This window comes from Phoca vitulina, unplaced genomic scaffold (genome assembly GCF_004348235.1).
Source record: "Phoca vitulina isolate PV1807 unplaced genomic scaffold, GSC_HSeal_1.0 scaffold46, whole genome shotgun sequence".
NCBI classification, from domain to species: domain Eukaryota; kingdom Metazoa; phylum Chordata; class Mammalia; order Carnivora; family Phocidae; genus Phoca; species Phoca vitulina.
The window spans coordinates 2,254,978-2,271,343 of NW_022589749.1; the positions used below are offsets into that span (position 1 = coordinate 2,254,978).

At 35.7% G+C, this 16,366-nt stretch overlaps 1 protein-coding gene across 4 annotated transcripts in view; it reads left to right on the forward strand.

The window, feature by feature from the left end:
- TAOK3 (TAO kinase 3) overlaps window positions 1–16,366 on the forward strand; it is a 184,568-nt gene that overhangs the window by 90,832 nt on the left and 77,370 nt on the right. For 3 of the 4 annotated variants that reach the window (XM_032431233.1, XM_032431235.1, XM_032431234.1), the window contains exons 3-6: window positions 1,838–2,047; window positions 10,201–10,272; window positions 10,664–10,765; window positions 15,866–15,911. In XM_032431233.1, coding sequence (XP_032287124.1) covers window positions 1,928–2,047; window positions 10,201–10,272; window positions 10,664–10,765; window positions 15,866–15,911 — 340 coding nt within the window. In that variant the 5' untranslated portion in view covers window positions 1,838–1,927. Of the gene's footprint in view, window positions 1–1,837; window positions 2,048–10,200; window positions 10,273–10,663; window positions 10,766–15,865; window positions 15,912–16,366 lie in introns of those variants that run through there. The other variant, XM_032431236.1, reaches the window with a different exon arrangement.

The following is a 16,366-nucleotide window of genomic DNA, read 5'->3' on the forward strand; positions in this document are numbered from 1 at the left end:
CCCACCACCCTCAGGATAAAGTCCAAATTTCTTAATATGGCCTAAAAGGCCTGGTGTGATTTTCCTTGGCTTAACACCAGCTTTATATTTTCTCCTTCCAACTCTTCCATACATCCATATTGAATGAATTACTTTATTTTTTCCTAAAAAGGCCTGCTTTTTCATATCCAAGAAAAAATAGACTGGGTCACCCTATTATATCTTCTATTAAATTTTTTGCTTTTTCATCATAAAAATCGTTTATAACCATTTTGTTATTTGTATCATTATAGTGTAATGCTTATTCCCACATCGGACTCTAAGCCCTTTAAGGACAGGGACCACATCCCATTGTACCTGGGACCAACCAACACCCAGTACATACCTGACAAATAGTAGGCACTCAATAAATATTTGTTGAGTCAGGAAAGAGTTGCCTGGATAGATGGTTAGGCTGCTGACCTACATATGCTAATGATTTAACTAGACTAACCATGTAATGTACATAGCTAATGCTGTCATGTCACAAGAGAAAAATGATTCTTAGCACTGACTACTTATACTTCTTTATTAACAATCCTCTTTTTCTCTTCTCCTTGAATGAAGCCTGTTGGCTCACATTTTTAAAAACACAATTTTATTGGCCAATAACTAAATTTCTAGCATAGTTATCTGATGGGTCAAGGAAGAAACACAAATTATCCTGTGACATGTTCAGTGTTGGAATGATTGATTCTCATGGGGGGGGGGGAATATTTATAATAAAAAAATATAGATGAAAGTTAATATTTCAGTATTTTTCAAAAAATAAGGATCTATATCAGCTAAATGTAACTATTAACAACCAATATATAAGCATGTCAAAATAATGTCCTTCTATTAATAGAAATTTTAAACTCAGAATATTTTGTGAAGCAGCAGAATAATCTGCCTCTTTAAGTGAATGTTAGCATAATCTCCAAATAGTAGCAGTTTGTTACCTAATTACCTATTCTATATGTATATATTGTATATTAAGAGCATGGGCTCTACAGTTAGATCTGGGTTTGGGCCCCAGTTCTGACAAATACTAGCTCCCTGATTATGGGGGAGTAGTTTTGCCTCCCAGTTCTAGTTTGTTATATAAAATCAAAGTAATAAAGTCTTACATTATGAAGCTGCTATAGGGATTAAAGAAAATAATATATACATATATGGAACTTAGTGTTTCCTGACACATAATAGTGCTTAATAAACCTTAGCTGTTATTATTTCAATATCAATTAGACCAAAATGCTTTTTTTTTTTTTTAAAGATTTTATTTATTTGACAGAGAGAGAGCACAAGCAGGGGGAATGGCAGGCAGAGAGAGAGAGAGAAGCAGGCTCCCCACAGAGCAGGGGGAGCCTGATGTGGGACTCAATCCCAGGACCCCAGGATCATGACCTGAGCCGAAGGCAGCCGGTTAACCAACTGAGCCACCCAGTTCTTGATGAACTGCCAGTCTGTTTCCCAAAATGGTGCACCACTTTATATTCCCACCAGCAGTTTTGGAGGGTTCTGCTTTCTCCACATCCTTACCAATAGTATTTGACTTTTTGATAGTAGTTATCCTAGTGGATATAAAATGATATATTACTGTGGTTTTAATGTTTATTTCTCTAATTACTAATAATGTGGAGCATCTTTTCATGTGTTAATGGCCACTTGTGTATCTTTGGTGAAATATCTATTCAGATCCTTTGCCCGTTTTTCTTTTGGGCTATTTGTCTTTTTATTACGAAGTTGTAAGACCAAGGTGCTTTTTAATATTAATTTGTATTGCCACCAACCAAGATGTTTTAGAAATAAGTTAATGTCAAACCTTATTTTTTTACAGGTACTAAAAACTTACCCCAAAAATATTTGTAAATGAGAGATAAGGCTGACTGGGATATCAAAAGCAAAACATTTGCAAATACTGGACATCATGCGTAAAGGGGTGCCAAAGGACCCAGAGATTGCTGATCTCTTCTACAAAGATGATCCTGAAGAACTTTTTATTGATTTGCATGAAATTGGACATGGAAGTTTTGGAGCAGTTTATTTTGTAAGTAATTTTAGAATTGTTGAGAGAGATTAAATTAGGGGAGTTTGAATTCTACACATTCGATTACTTGTAAAATATACTTGCTTTTAGTGTTTATTCTATAAATTAAATGTCTATACTAGAGGCAAATACTCATTGCTGAAAAGGTAGTCCTAGAATTCTAGGCATTATTAAAGTCAGTGGAATCTCTGTCACCTGACTCTGCTATCAAGGTAGTCCAAAAAATGTTATAAACTTGAATTTTGGCCCTGTGCATTTCCTCTATATACCAAGCTCTTTTCTGCCTCAGGGCCTTTATATATGCTATTCCTCCCACCTAGAAAATTCTACATATTGCATCCCCATCTCTGCCTAACTCCTGCTTACCCTACAGATTTCAGCTTAAGTGTTACGTCCACAAGGTGTCCTTTCCTGTTCAGCTGTCCAGCACTAAATTAAGTCTTTCTTTATGACCTCATAGCACCCTGTGCTTATATGTTGTTGCATTTATCATGGTTGTAATTAAATAATTATGTGTGAGATTTTTTGACTCATGTATGTCCCTCCCCCTACATAAATGCCGTGAGGGCAGGGGTTATGCCTATCTTATCCATTGCTATATCCCCAGTAACCTGTATAATGTCTGGTAATAGTAGGAAATCAATAAATGATGGACAGATGGATGTATGAACGGATAGCTACTCAGACAGGTGGACCAACAAAGATTTTCAGTAACATTCATGTCAATTCAGTATTTTAGGTTAAAGGGTATAATGCTTAGCCCCCTAGAGTCAGTTTGAATTCTTAAGATTGTGGTTATCTTCTGATAAGAAGAATGAGAAGTGACTGAAATGTTACCATAGCTCATTCACCAATTCATTATAGAAAATGTAGTTTTAATTTATTTATATAACCTTAGAAGTTCACCTCATCAAAATCACAAATACTTAAGAGACCTAGTCCATGAAAGCAAGTGATATTTAAGTACTGCTTATTACTTATTTCTCCTCTAAACCTGTTATTGAATAATTTTTTTTCTTAATCAAATAGCATTTGACTTTTAAGTGATCCTTTATGTTTTGGCATCTGGGTAGGGCTTATCTTCAGTTGTCCTTCCAAATAAGATTTTATTAATTGCATTTTTATTTCATCTTTTTGTTTCTAGCCAGATCTTCAGCCTGGGTTTCCCCTGAACTCTTTCTCATGCCTTTATGTCTGTGCTCAGCATTACCACTTCTCCTTTGCCCCCACTTAATATTTAGCTTCCACTCAAGTACATTTTATCATTAAGTGACCGTCCATGGCTGAAAAGTGTGCTAATTTTCTAGTCAACACTGCTATGTTAGTCTTTGGGCTTAGAATAGTATTTAAAGCCCAATCAAAGTCCTGCTTCCTCATTCACAGGGATGCTTTTTTTCCTTAAGTTTATTTATTTATATTTTTTTTAGTAATCTCTGCCCCCAACTTGGGGCTCAAACTCACAACCCTGAGATCAAGAGTCACATGCTCTATCAGCATGAGCCAGCCAGGCACCCCAGAGATGCTTTTTTTAAAGAGGATTTTTAAATTATAAATGTACATACAGAAGTGTGCATAAATATATACCCATATATTTTGATATGTAATTTAAAGAACAGTTAAGAGGTAAATCCCTTTATAAACACCAGCCAGGCCAAGAAATAGAATATTGCCAGCACCTCTGAAGCCCCTCTTATGTTATGTCTATTTTGAATTTTATGGTGATTATTTTCTAGTTTTTCTTTATATGTAACCCACTCTCTTCTGCACCCCTAACAATATAATTTTGTTTTGCCTGGTTTTGAACTTTCTAAAAATTGAAACATTCTGTATATATTTGTTTGTGATCTACTTGTTTTGCTCCAAGATACTTTCCTCAGTCACCTTTTCTTTCTTTCTATTTATAACTCATTCATCCTCTCAGAATCTCTTTTGGCCAGAGTCAGAGGGTAGTTCCAATCTCTATCTGACTTTTGTATTTTAAAAAGCAGCTAGATATAATGAGCACTGGGTGTTATATGCAACTGATGAATCACTAAATTCTACCCCTGAAACTAACAATACACTATATGTTAACTAAATTGAATTTAAATTTAAAAAAATAAATAAATAAAAAGCAGCTAGGCCCCTCTCAAAATTCTCCTTTTGACTACAGTAAACCAAGCATGTTTTGAAACTTATAAGCCTTTGGACTAAGGACAAAATGAGACCTACTTTGTAGGTCATTTGTAGTAGGCTGCAGGAGACCTAGCAATTTATTTGCTATTTGGGCTAAGTCCTGTCTATTTAACTAGAGTATATGCCTTTTGAAAATGAGGACTCTTTCTAATATCTCTTTACAACTCTAAAGGTTAGCCCAATGTCCTGTTTACAGTAGGCACTAAATATATGTTATTTGTTGATATGATAGACTAGAAAAATCATAAGGATATCTGGGTGGCTTTGAAAATGTAATCATTAACTATGTAGTATTGCCTATACGAGTAGTACAGGCCCATATAAACCCGCAAGGCACTAAAAAACAGATTAAAGGGGAATTAACTTACACTTTACTGTAAAACCTAGAAAAGCTTTAACCTTTTATCTATAATGGTCACATAGGTAATACCTGAAAATGGATTTCTCATTGGCCACAGTAATATTTATATGTAGTTCCTCCCTCACTATAAATAGATTCTTCCTCTTGTTACTCATACCATGATAACCAAGAAGACTGTCATCTCTTTCTTGGACAACTGCAGTAGCCTCCTAAGCCATCTTTGTGTATCCACTGTGGTGTCTCTTTAGTCTGTTGTCCACACGACAGTGAGCTTGGGGAAAAAAGAAGTAAATCTGATCAAAACCCTTACTGTAGCCAGCCTACAACGTCTTCCACAATGTGTCCCTGATTGTACCGAAGCTATATTCCCTCTCGCTCTCATTGCCCTAGCTATACTATAATAGCTTTCTTTTGACCATCATCATAGGATTTTTGCATAAACTGTTCTTTCTGGAATGTTTCCCCTTTTACCTTCACCTTCTTAACTCCTGTTCCTCTTTTTGCTCTCAGCTGGAGCCTCATTTCTTCAGGGAAGCCTTGCCTGACCTGCCCATCCCCCCATTTTTGTTTCTCAGAGTAACACATACTCTTCTTTATAGCACCTGTCATAATTGCAATTTTACATTTGTTGGTTATGATATTTTTGTTACTGTCTGTAACAAGAGATAGGTACTGGGCATATTTACTCACAATTCTTAGCCCAATAACTGACACTTTTTGAATACCTAATAAGTATTCGTTGAATGAATGAGTAAATTATAAAGAACTCAGAGAACTTGGGGTACTGCTAATTAGTACTTTTCATGAATCCTAGTCATGCTAGCAAGCCATTCAGACCAGATTCTAGCAACCAACATTTTTATACCTAAACACTGTAATTCTGTTAGACTTTTGTAGTTTACAGCTTTTACACTAATGATGCCAGGAAATATGTTTAAAGCAAGCTCTCATAGACTCAATCAGCTGAGAGTATATTTAGAAAAAAACGGAAGCTATTGGTGAAATACCTTTGTGTGTTTGGATTTACATAAGTGATTCAGAAATTAGCAGCATTAACAAATAAGATAGTAAGAAACTCTGTATGAAAGGAAAATAGAAAAGGACCGAGCATGTTCATTTTTTTATTCATTTAAACACAACTATGAAGTTTCTACGTTTGTAGTGTTGCCTTGTTGAACTTCACATATCTTCTATAATCCACCTAAGGCTAATAATTTAATTCCGTCCTTCTGGGTATAATTATTACCTTTTAGTTGAGACTTAATAACTAAGGCAAAACGAAAAGCTTATTTTTAATTTTTATATTTCTCTATAAATTAGCAACAAGTGGACAGTAATCTAAATGTAGCTGGAAAGGGTTGAGAAAATGTCAGAAACACATAGTACTCTAAATATTTTTTGAATCAGTGATCTTGCTTAAAGTTACTGAGATTATTAAGACACTTGGAAGTGTTAAATATGAATGTAAGTTTCAAGAATAACACTTGACATGTGTAGAGGTTGTAATCATAATATTGTTTGAAGTGCTGGAAAGCTGAGCCCCACTGATAGTTTCCTTTTTCTGATTAAAACATTAATTTTTTTTAAGTTTCAGTTCTGAATTTTAACCAGTATAAAATTGCATTAAAAATTTTACATCCGGGGCACTCGGGTGGCTCATTCGTTAAGTGTCTGCCTTCGGCTCTGGTCATGATCTGAGGGTCCTGGGATCGAGCCCCTCATCGGGCTCCCTGCTCCGCAGGAAGCCTGCTTCTCCCTCTCCCACTCCCCCTGCTTGTGTTCCCTCTCTCGCTCTGTCTTTCTCTGTCAAATAAATAAATAAAAATCCTAAAAAGAAATTTTTTTTGGGGGGGGGGACGCCTGGGTGGCTCAGTCGGCTAAGCATCTGCCTTCAGCTCAGGTCATGATCCCGGGGTCCTGGGATCGAGTCCCACGTCAGGCTCCTTGCTCAGCGGGGAGCCTGCTTCTCCCTCTCTCTCTGCCTGCCACTCCCTCTGCTTGTGCTCCACCCCACTGACTAATAAATAAATAAAAATCTTTAAAAAAAAAAAAATCTTTTTTTTTACATCTAAACCAACTCTTAACTTTATTTTTTTTTTATTTTTTTATTTTTTTTAAAGATTTTATTTATTTATTCATGAGAGACAGAGAGAGAGAGAGAGAGAGGCAGAGGGAGAAGCAGACTCCCAAGGAGCAGGGAGCCCGATGTGGGACTCGATCCCAGGACCCTGAGATCATGACCTGAGCCGAAGGCAGACGCTTAACCATCTGAGCCACCCAGGCGCCCAAAACCAACTCTTAACTTTGGAGAACAGACTGATGGTTACCAGAAGGGAAGGGGGAGGGGACAGGTGAAACAGGTGATGGGGATTAAGGAGCACACTTGTGATAAGCACTGGGTGATGTATGTAGTTGTTGAATCACTAAATTGTATACCTGAAACTAATATTACACTGTATGTTAACTAACTGGAATTTAAATTAAAACTTAAAAAATAAATTTCACATCTGAGGGGGCGCCTGGGTGGCTCAGTTGGTTAAGCGACTGCCTTCAGCTCAGGTCATGATCCTGGCGTCCCGGGATCGAGTTCCGCATCAGGCTCCCTGCTCAGCAGGGAGTCTGCTTCTCCCTCTGACCCTCCTCCCTCTCATGCTCTCTGTCTCTCATTCTCTCTCTCTCAAATAAATAAATAAAATCTTAAAAAAAAATTTTCACATCTAAGAAGAATCAACGTGAAAATGTTTTTCAAATATTGAGTCTGTGCTCCAGTAGGCAGGTTTTGTAAGGAAATATACTTACCAAGTCCTAAGTAATGATTACTCTGTAAATGTAAAGAAATATATATATATTACATTTATTATATATATAGTTTTTAAAGATTTATTTATTTTTAGAGAGAGAGCATGTGCGGGGGGAGGGGCAGAGGAAGAGGGAGAGAGAGAATCTCAAGCAGACTCCCTGCTGAGCACAGAGCAAGACACAGGCTCGATCTCAAGACTCTGAGATCATGACCTGACCCGAAATCAAGAATCGGACACTTAACTGAACCACCCAAGTGCCCCAAGAAATATATTTTTATCCTAGGGTAACTTTTTTCAAGTTTCTGTTTCCAAATAAGCATTGATTATAAATAACCTTAATAAGCAATTAGACAATACCATCTGATTCCATTTGTGTGGGTCTTTTTTTTTTCTTTTTATAAAGGTTAAGGATTTGTTTTTTAAAAAATACCATTACAAGTTAAAATTCCTCATTGCTTGAGCATTTCCTAAACCTTTCCCAGTCTGTTTAACCTGCACAGTACATAGATTCACCCCCAAAATATCCGCTTTTCAGATACAATCACTCTAACCTTTATTGTAATACTGAATTCACATCACCTTGTCTTTGTTGCTGTCATATAAGCAGTCTTAGAGTTAAATTTTAAAAACCAGCAAAATGAGAGATTTTTGTTTTTAACAAAAGTCCATCTGTACCTTCTAAATGAACAAAATATCTAAAAAATGCCTTTGTAGAGGCCTGCTGATGTGAAAACTCTGACTAGTAGATACCTTATTTTTTTTTTTTTTTTGAAGATTTTATTTATTTATTTGAGAGAGAGAATGAGACAGAGAGAGCATGGGAGGGTCAGAGGGAGAAGCAGACTCCCCGCCGAGCAGGGAGCCCGATGTGGGACTCGATCCCGGGACTCCAGGATCATGACCTGAGCCGAAGGCAGTCGCTTAACCAACTGAGCCACCCAGGCGCCCTACCTTATTTTATAATAGGTACTTTTGCCTTTCTTTAGTGCTTATAAAAAAAATTTTTTTTTCATAAATAAAAATCTTTAAAAAAAAATAAAAGGGCGCCTGGGTGGGTCAGTTGTTTAAGCGACTGCCTTCGGCTCAGGTCATGATCCTGGAGTCCTGGGATTGATTCCCGCATCGGGCTCCCTGCACAGCGGGGAGTCTACTTCTCCCTCTGACTGTCCCCCCTCTCGTGCTCTCTCTCTATCATTATCTCTCTCAATAAATAAATAAAAATCTTTAAAAAATAATTTAAAAAGATTTTTTTCAGTGTTCATTTGTTCAGCATTTTGTCATTCAGTAAGACTCTGGCTGAATTTTTATATCAATAAGTTGTTCATTTTTTAACTTAAAGATTTTTTAATTAGAAAAAAATTTTTAAAAAAAATTTTTTTTTTTTTAAAGATTTTATTTATTTATTTGAGAGAGAGAATGAGATAGAGAGAGAGAGCATGAGGGGGGAGGGTCAGAGGGAGAAGCAGACTCCCTGCTGACAGCAGGGAGCCCGATGCGGGACTCGATCCTGGGACTCCAGGATCATGACCTGAGCCGAAGGCAGTTGCTTAACCAACTGAGCCACCCAGGCGCCCCTAAAAAATTTTTTTTAATTAGAAAGAAATTCACTGTTTTATCTGAGGAGCTTCTTTAAGTGTTTTTAAGAAAGTGATTCTACATTTTTCTCTAAAATTGGTGACCTGATTTTATCAGTGAGTGAATTCCAATCTTTTACCTCAGAACCACTGCTATAGGTTTACTGGTTTACAATAATAATATCATAGAATCAAAATAGCTTACTGCCATCAGGAGTACGGCACTGATGCAGAGCTCTGTTATTAGAAGCCAAAATTAGATAATCTTTTAATGTCTTCTATTTATTTTTCCAAAAATTTTTAGAAAATTATCTAGTTTTAAATCTCTTAAGAAAATCTGGAGGAAGACTATTACTTGAGTTATTTGTTATTTTCATGTGTGCTTTCACTGAATTGTATTTGGGGTATGGAAACGCTATATAGAGATAATTATGAGACAAGGCAGTCTTTATAGATGAAGACACGCACACATTTGTAAGTATATATGTAATACATTCTTACTATAAACATAAGTCCCCTTGGGAGTGAAAGTCCCTCTTAAAATTAATCTTACCTTCTGCTGCATTGTTCAATGCAGTAGCCACAATTTAGATTTAAATTAATTAAAATGTAAACTCCATTTCCTCAGTCACTGTAGCCACATTTCACATCCTATCATATACAATGTAGATATAAAGCATTTCCATCAAGACAGAAAGTTCTGTTGGACAACACTGCTCCAGGGATTATCACTGATATATATTCTGGTATAAATTCTCTCATATTCTTTCTACACGTACACTCACATTAATATTATTTTGCAAAAGTAAGATAATATGCAGCTTGTTTTTTTACATCTTTCCATATTTCTGTATATTCATATATATTACCTCATACTTTTACTGTTTATTTCATCATGTGATTGTACCACATTATCTAACTGGTTCTCCATCGATGGACATTTTATATGGTGAAGCCAGTATGGATGTTTTGGAAATTTGACTTGTTTTTGTTTGATTGTATATATAATTTCTAAACCCTAATCCTTTTTAATATTATGGTCTTTGCATGTATATGGATAGGGATCTAAAGAAGCTGTACTTTAGGGGGGGAAATGTCTATCTAGCCTATCAGAAGTTGCAGCATCTTTAAACTATGATAGTAAAGTGTGAGAATGTTATTTAAAGTCTCTAGTCGAATATTTAAGTTAAAGTGGCTGAAACATCATTCTCTTTTATTTTTTCTTCTGCTGTCTCAACACAGGCCACAAATGCTCACACCAATGAGGTGGTGGCAGTTAAGAAAATGTCCTACAGTGGGAAGCAGACACATGAGGTATGTTAAAGACAGTTGTATACCTAAACTGATATAAACCAGTTAGTATGAAATTGATGGTAGAAACAAAGTTCTTTAAACATTTATCATAGTTCTTTTTTTATTCCTTTTTGTGGTGTATATAATAAATATTCTTAATATTCTACCTCAATCAACTAATTTGTGGAATAGAAAATAAGTTGGTATAATAGATTTATCATATATTTTAATAGATTTACATTTACATGTACTAAAATTAAAGAAATAACACAAGTTTAAATGGCTTCTTCATTTATTAAACTTTTACTTTGTCCATTTAAAATAATGAAAAGAATACTATATATGTATACTTGATAGTAAAATACTATTTCCAGCCTAAAAAATTATACCATTTTCTTTATTACTTCAATAGAAATGGCAAGATATTCTCAAGGAAGTCAAATTTCTACGACAATTAAAGCATCCTAATACCATTGAGTATAAAGGTTGTTACTTGAAAGAGCACACTGCTTGGGTAAGTCAAAGGACCTGTATTATCATTTATTTCCAATTAAATTTTTTTTTCTATTTTTTCTGTTATCTCTTTGTTTTTTTTAATTTAATTTTATTTTTTAAAGATTTTATTTATTTATTTGACAGAGAGAGAGCTAGCAAGAGCAGGAACACAAGCAAGGGGAGTGGGAAAGGGAGAAGCAGGCTTTCCGCCGAGCAGGGAGCCTGATGCGGGGCTCGATCCCAGGACCCTGGGGTCATGACCTGAGCCACCCAGGCGCCCCTCTGTTATCTCTTTGATCTGTAAAATTATCAGTCCCATTTCTGTCCCATTTGACTTTTGTTATCAGTATTTAACATTTGTTAATACCTCAGAGTGTGCCATATGGTATACATTCTATAAGATTAAATATGATATCTAGCCTATGGGAAATTTTATTCTATAAACAATTAACAGATAGTGAAAAGTTAGTACCATTTTATGATTTATTTGCAAAAGTAAAAGGCAGATCCTTTTATTCTCATCCTAGAATTTTTATTGTAATTTCTCATCCCCCACTCAAATTCCCCCAAAATTTGGGATTATGCTTAGTATTACCATCATGGTCTACATTTTATCAGACAGGGCCTAGCATGTGATTAAAATGAAACAGTCTTGGGTGCCTGGGTGGCTCAGTTGGGTTAGTGTCTGACTCTTGATTTCGGCTCAGGTCATGATTTCAGGGTTGTGAGATTGAGCCCTATGTCGTACTCTTTGCTGGGTGTGGAGCCAGCTTGGGATTCTCTCTCTACCTCTCCCTCTGCCCCCAGTGCTACCTCAAAAAAGTCTTTTGTTCTACTCTATCTTTTTAGTATATTTTTACATGATTGTGTTTCTGTGTTTAGGTTAGCTACTGTTTAGTACATGAAAATGCTATATACTTTGTACTTTATCAGACCTTACGTTCCAATTTAGAGTCCAATCTAACTGTCATTTATTGAGATTAATTTATTGAGAAGTTACCATGTACGAGTGATCTCCAGTTAGGGAATGGAATTTTTGTTCCCAGATGGACTATCAAACAATATACTTAAACATAAACATTTCTTTTCAAGCAGCTTTTAAGATATATAGAGTCGTTGCTTCTGTTCTGAGCAGAAGAAATTAATCAGAGGAGTATTTCATTATCTGGACATCAGTTCTCTGGCAATCTCAGCCATCTTAAAGGAGTCAAGAAAGGGATTTTAAGCATGCAGGATAAATGTTACAAAATCAAGTGCTAAATATTATGTGTTTGGAGTCTTCAGAAAATCCTCTGAGCTCTTATTTAAAGCCTATTTACTCTTAGATTACATAGAGTGCTAATAAGGTTGGTTAATGGGTCTCTGTCCACAACAGATTTGATAGGCTAAATAGAAGGAGCTCATAGGAACTAAACTGCTGGAGACATGCATACAAACAGCCACAAGACTAATATGACCAGAAGGAAGAAATCAGGGAAGTTAGAAAGCAGACCTATAATTTAGAAGTAGAAGGGCACCTGGGTGGCACAGTCAGTTGGAAGTCCAACTCTTGATTTTAACTCAGGTCATGATCTCAGGGTCGTGAGATTGAGATTAAGTCACGCTCCACACTTAGCACAGAGTCGGCTTGAGTTTCTCTCTCCCTCTCCCTCTGCCCTCCTCCCCTCACGTTGGCTCAGTCTCTCTCTGTCTCAAGTAAATAAATAACTCTATTTAAAAAAAAAAAAAGGTAGAGCAACTAGAGCTGTTAATGTCAGGAGCAAACAACTAGCCACAGCTCAGGTGTCCTTGTGTTATGGAATAATAGGGAAAAGATAAAATGATCAGAATATACATTAACATAAAAATTTTAAAAATATAAACATAACTGTCCTAGAACCATATTCTCTCCATTTGGTTTTAAAGTTCTATGTTCATATTCCATATACTCAGTTAAAGGAAGTTATATGTGCATATTAATTTACTTAATTTTTTTTTTTAAGATTTTATTTATTTCTTTGCCAGAGAGAGAGAGCTCACAAGCAGGGGGAGCAGCAGGCAGAGGAAGAAGCAGGCTCCCCGTTAAGCAAGGAACCCAATGCGGGGCTCGATCCCAGGACGCTGGGATCATGATCTGAGCCAAAGGCAGACGCTTAATGACTGAGCCACCCAGCACCCCCAAACACTCCTTCTTTAACCAATTTTGATGGAAACATTTCTTAAACAACTAAGTAAATTGGGATGCCTGGGTGGCTCAGTCGTTAAGCTTCTGCCTTTGGCTCAGGTCATGATCCCAGGGTCCTGGGATCGAGCCCCGCATCGGGCTCCCTGCTCCGTGGAAAGCCTGCTTCTCCCTCTCCCACTTCCCTGCTTGTGTTCCCTCTCTTGCTGTCTCTCTCTCTGTCAAATAAATAAATAAATCTTAAAAAAAAAAAAAAAGGAGCATTTGTCAATTATACCTCAATAAAGCGGAAAAAATAGTGCACATAAAAGGCTAATGTTTATTATAGTATTGATTTAATGTGGAATCTCTCATTTCACAATAAGAAATAAAATTATACGTCACACCAGTTAGAATGTCTAATACCAAAAAGACAAGAAAAAACAACTGTTGGCAAGGATGTGGAGAAAAGGGAATCCTTGTGCATTGTTGGTGGGAATGTAAATTGGTGCAGCCACTGTATGGAGTTTCCTCAAAAAATTAAGAATAGAAATACCATACAATCTAGTAATTCCACTACTTGGTATTTACCCAAAGAAAACAAAAGTGCACATTTGAAAAGATATATGTACCCCTATGTTTATTGCAACATATTTATAATAGTCAAGGTATGGAAGCAACCTCAGTGATACTGATAGATGAATGGATAAAGATGTGGTGTACATATGCAGTGTAATATTACTCAGCCATAAAAAAGAATGAAATTTTGTCATTTGCGACAACATGGATTGACCTAGAGGGTATTATGCTAAGTGAAATAAGTTGGACAGAGAAAGACAAATACCATATGATTTCACTTACATATGGAATCCAAAAAAAAACAAATGAACAAACAAAAAACCAGGAACAGACTCATAAACACATAGAACAAACTGTTAGTTGCCAGATGGGACAGGGGTGGGGGAATGGGTGAAATAGGTAAAAGGAATTAAGAGGTGCAAACTTCCAGTTATAAAATAACGAAGATGAAAAGTACAGCATAGGGATATAGTCAGTAATATTGTAATAACTTCATATGGTGACAGATGGTAACTACACGTAGGGTGGTGAGCATTTCGTAATGGATAATTGTTGAATCACTATGAAGTATACCTGAAATCAACATAATATTATATGTCAATTATACTTCTATTAATACATAAATAAAATTAATGTTTCTGAATTTGCTTATTTTAATGTCAAGCAGAAAACTATAATAAAATTTCAAAACTTTAAACTTCTGTGTTTCTTATGTTTTAAATTATTCTGGTAATGGAATAATTTTAACATATATAGTTATATATTTAATTACATATATAAATATATAATGAATTTAATAGTTTAGATGTGAATATATAACTCTGTTATACATAATAATATATGATATATGGGACGCCTGGGTGGCTCAGTTGGTTAAGCATCTGCCTTCGGCTCAGGTCATGATCCCAGAGTCCTGGGTTTGAGTCCCACATCAGGCTCCCTGCTCAGCAGGGAGCCTGTTTCTCCCTCTGCCTGCCACTCCCCCTCCCCCTGCTTGTGAGCGCTCTCTCTCTAACAAATAAATAAATAAAATCTTTAAAAAAAGCAATATATGATATATAATATGTTTTAGGTACCTGGCATTACTAGAATGATATAGAAGAATATGATACTATATATTAATCTTATATAATGTATGATTATTATATGCTATAATATATAATATTATAACATCATATATCATATATTATATAATTTTATATCTCATGTATTATATAATTTTATATACTTCTAAATTATTCCAGTAATACAAAGTACATAATAAGCACATGTTTTTGCATCAATTATTTTAAATGAAAAGAGCTAATATGTTAATAGTGGTTATGTGTAGGTGACATTAGGAAATTTGTATTTCAAAGGAACATATAGTGTTTTTTAGAATAAGAAAATAGTATGGAGAGAGAGAGAGAGAGTGTGTGTGTGTGTGTGTGTGTGTGTGCTTGTGTGTGTAGAGAGTGGTCACTGAGCACTCATAGTTCTGACCTTGTCTATAGATCAGTAGTCTGGGACACGTAAAAAAAAATCTAAGATGAGAGTAAAAGAATTTTCTCCTTTTTGCTTTTGAAAAGACTCCCAAGATTGCAAACCCAGTAAATATCAATAGTATTTTAATAATACTGTTCTAGAAATTTTCTAAGATAAAAATTTAAATATCCCATCTCAGAGATGCAAGATATGTAATGACAGACACATAGCAAGCTATGTTTTCAGATTGAGTTCTAAACAATATTTTCTTGTTTAGAACTGTTTTAAATATGAAAATAAGGAATTTACTACTTGTTTATTTTATTTAGTTAGTATTTCCCAGTATAGATTATATTGGCTCATATATTTGGTTGCCACTTTCCAAGTTACAAAATTTAACTTATAGTGCAACCTAGCTACCTTAAATATTTTTGAAACAAGATAGTGTAGAAACTAGTAAATTAGTAGCAATCTCAGCTTGACCATTTATATCCAGTGCCCAGTTCCAAGGAGGAAATAAAACCATATGATAAAAGTTATAAAAAATCAATTAGTGTCAGATGACCAAAATTTAATCCAGGTTCAAGTAGGTCAGAATACTTACTCTCAGGGCTCCTGGGTGGCTCACTTGGTGAAGCGTCTGCCTTCGGCTCACGTCATGATCCCGGGGTACTGGGATCGAGTCCTGCATCGGGCTCCCTGCTCTGCAGAGAGTCTGCTTCTCCCTCTCCCTCTGTCCCTCCACCCTGCTCATGTTCTCTCTCTCACTCGCGCATGCTCTCTCTCTCTCGCGCTCTCTTTCAAATAAATAAAGAAAATCATTTAAAAAAAGAATACTTACTCTCCTAGCATTCTTAGTTCCTTGGTTACTTAAGTTGGTTTTAGCAGTTTCTTATTAACTGTCATTATTCTGGTTATTATTTTAATCTATTACAGTTGGTGATGGAATATTGCTTAGGCTCAGCCTCTGATTTGTTAGAAGGTAAGAATAAAAGCACTATCCCCCTCCTTTATGTTCTGCCTTGACCAGAATAGTATCTACTCCTATATTAAAGTGCAATTTGGGCAAAGCAAATGGATGCTGACTCATACCTAAGGGTTGTGTGGATGAGCTGTGCAAACTTTATCTCTGCAGTGGCTGAAAGTGTCTCGGGAATGATTAACAGCCCTCCTGCTGTTCAGTGCATGGCCCATCCAGGGCAGGTACTTACTAAAATGTTCGGCTAATATGATGTATGTACCCAAAAACGTCAAATTCATATGTATATATGAAAGAGAGGTAGATGGTATCAAATTATATTGATATTTAACTCCTTCAAATATCTTGACTTCACCCAGTTCTCTTCTGCAAATACTATTATAATCAGAGACTGGGTTAAAAATTTACATTAAAAAAAAAACTTTTTTATATCACCCTTGATCTCTGAATAGAAATTG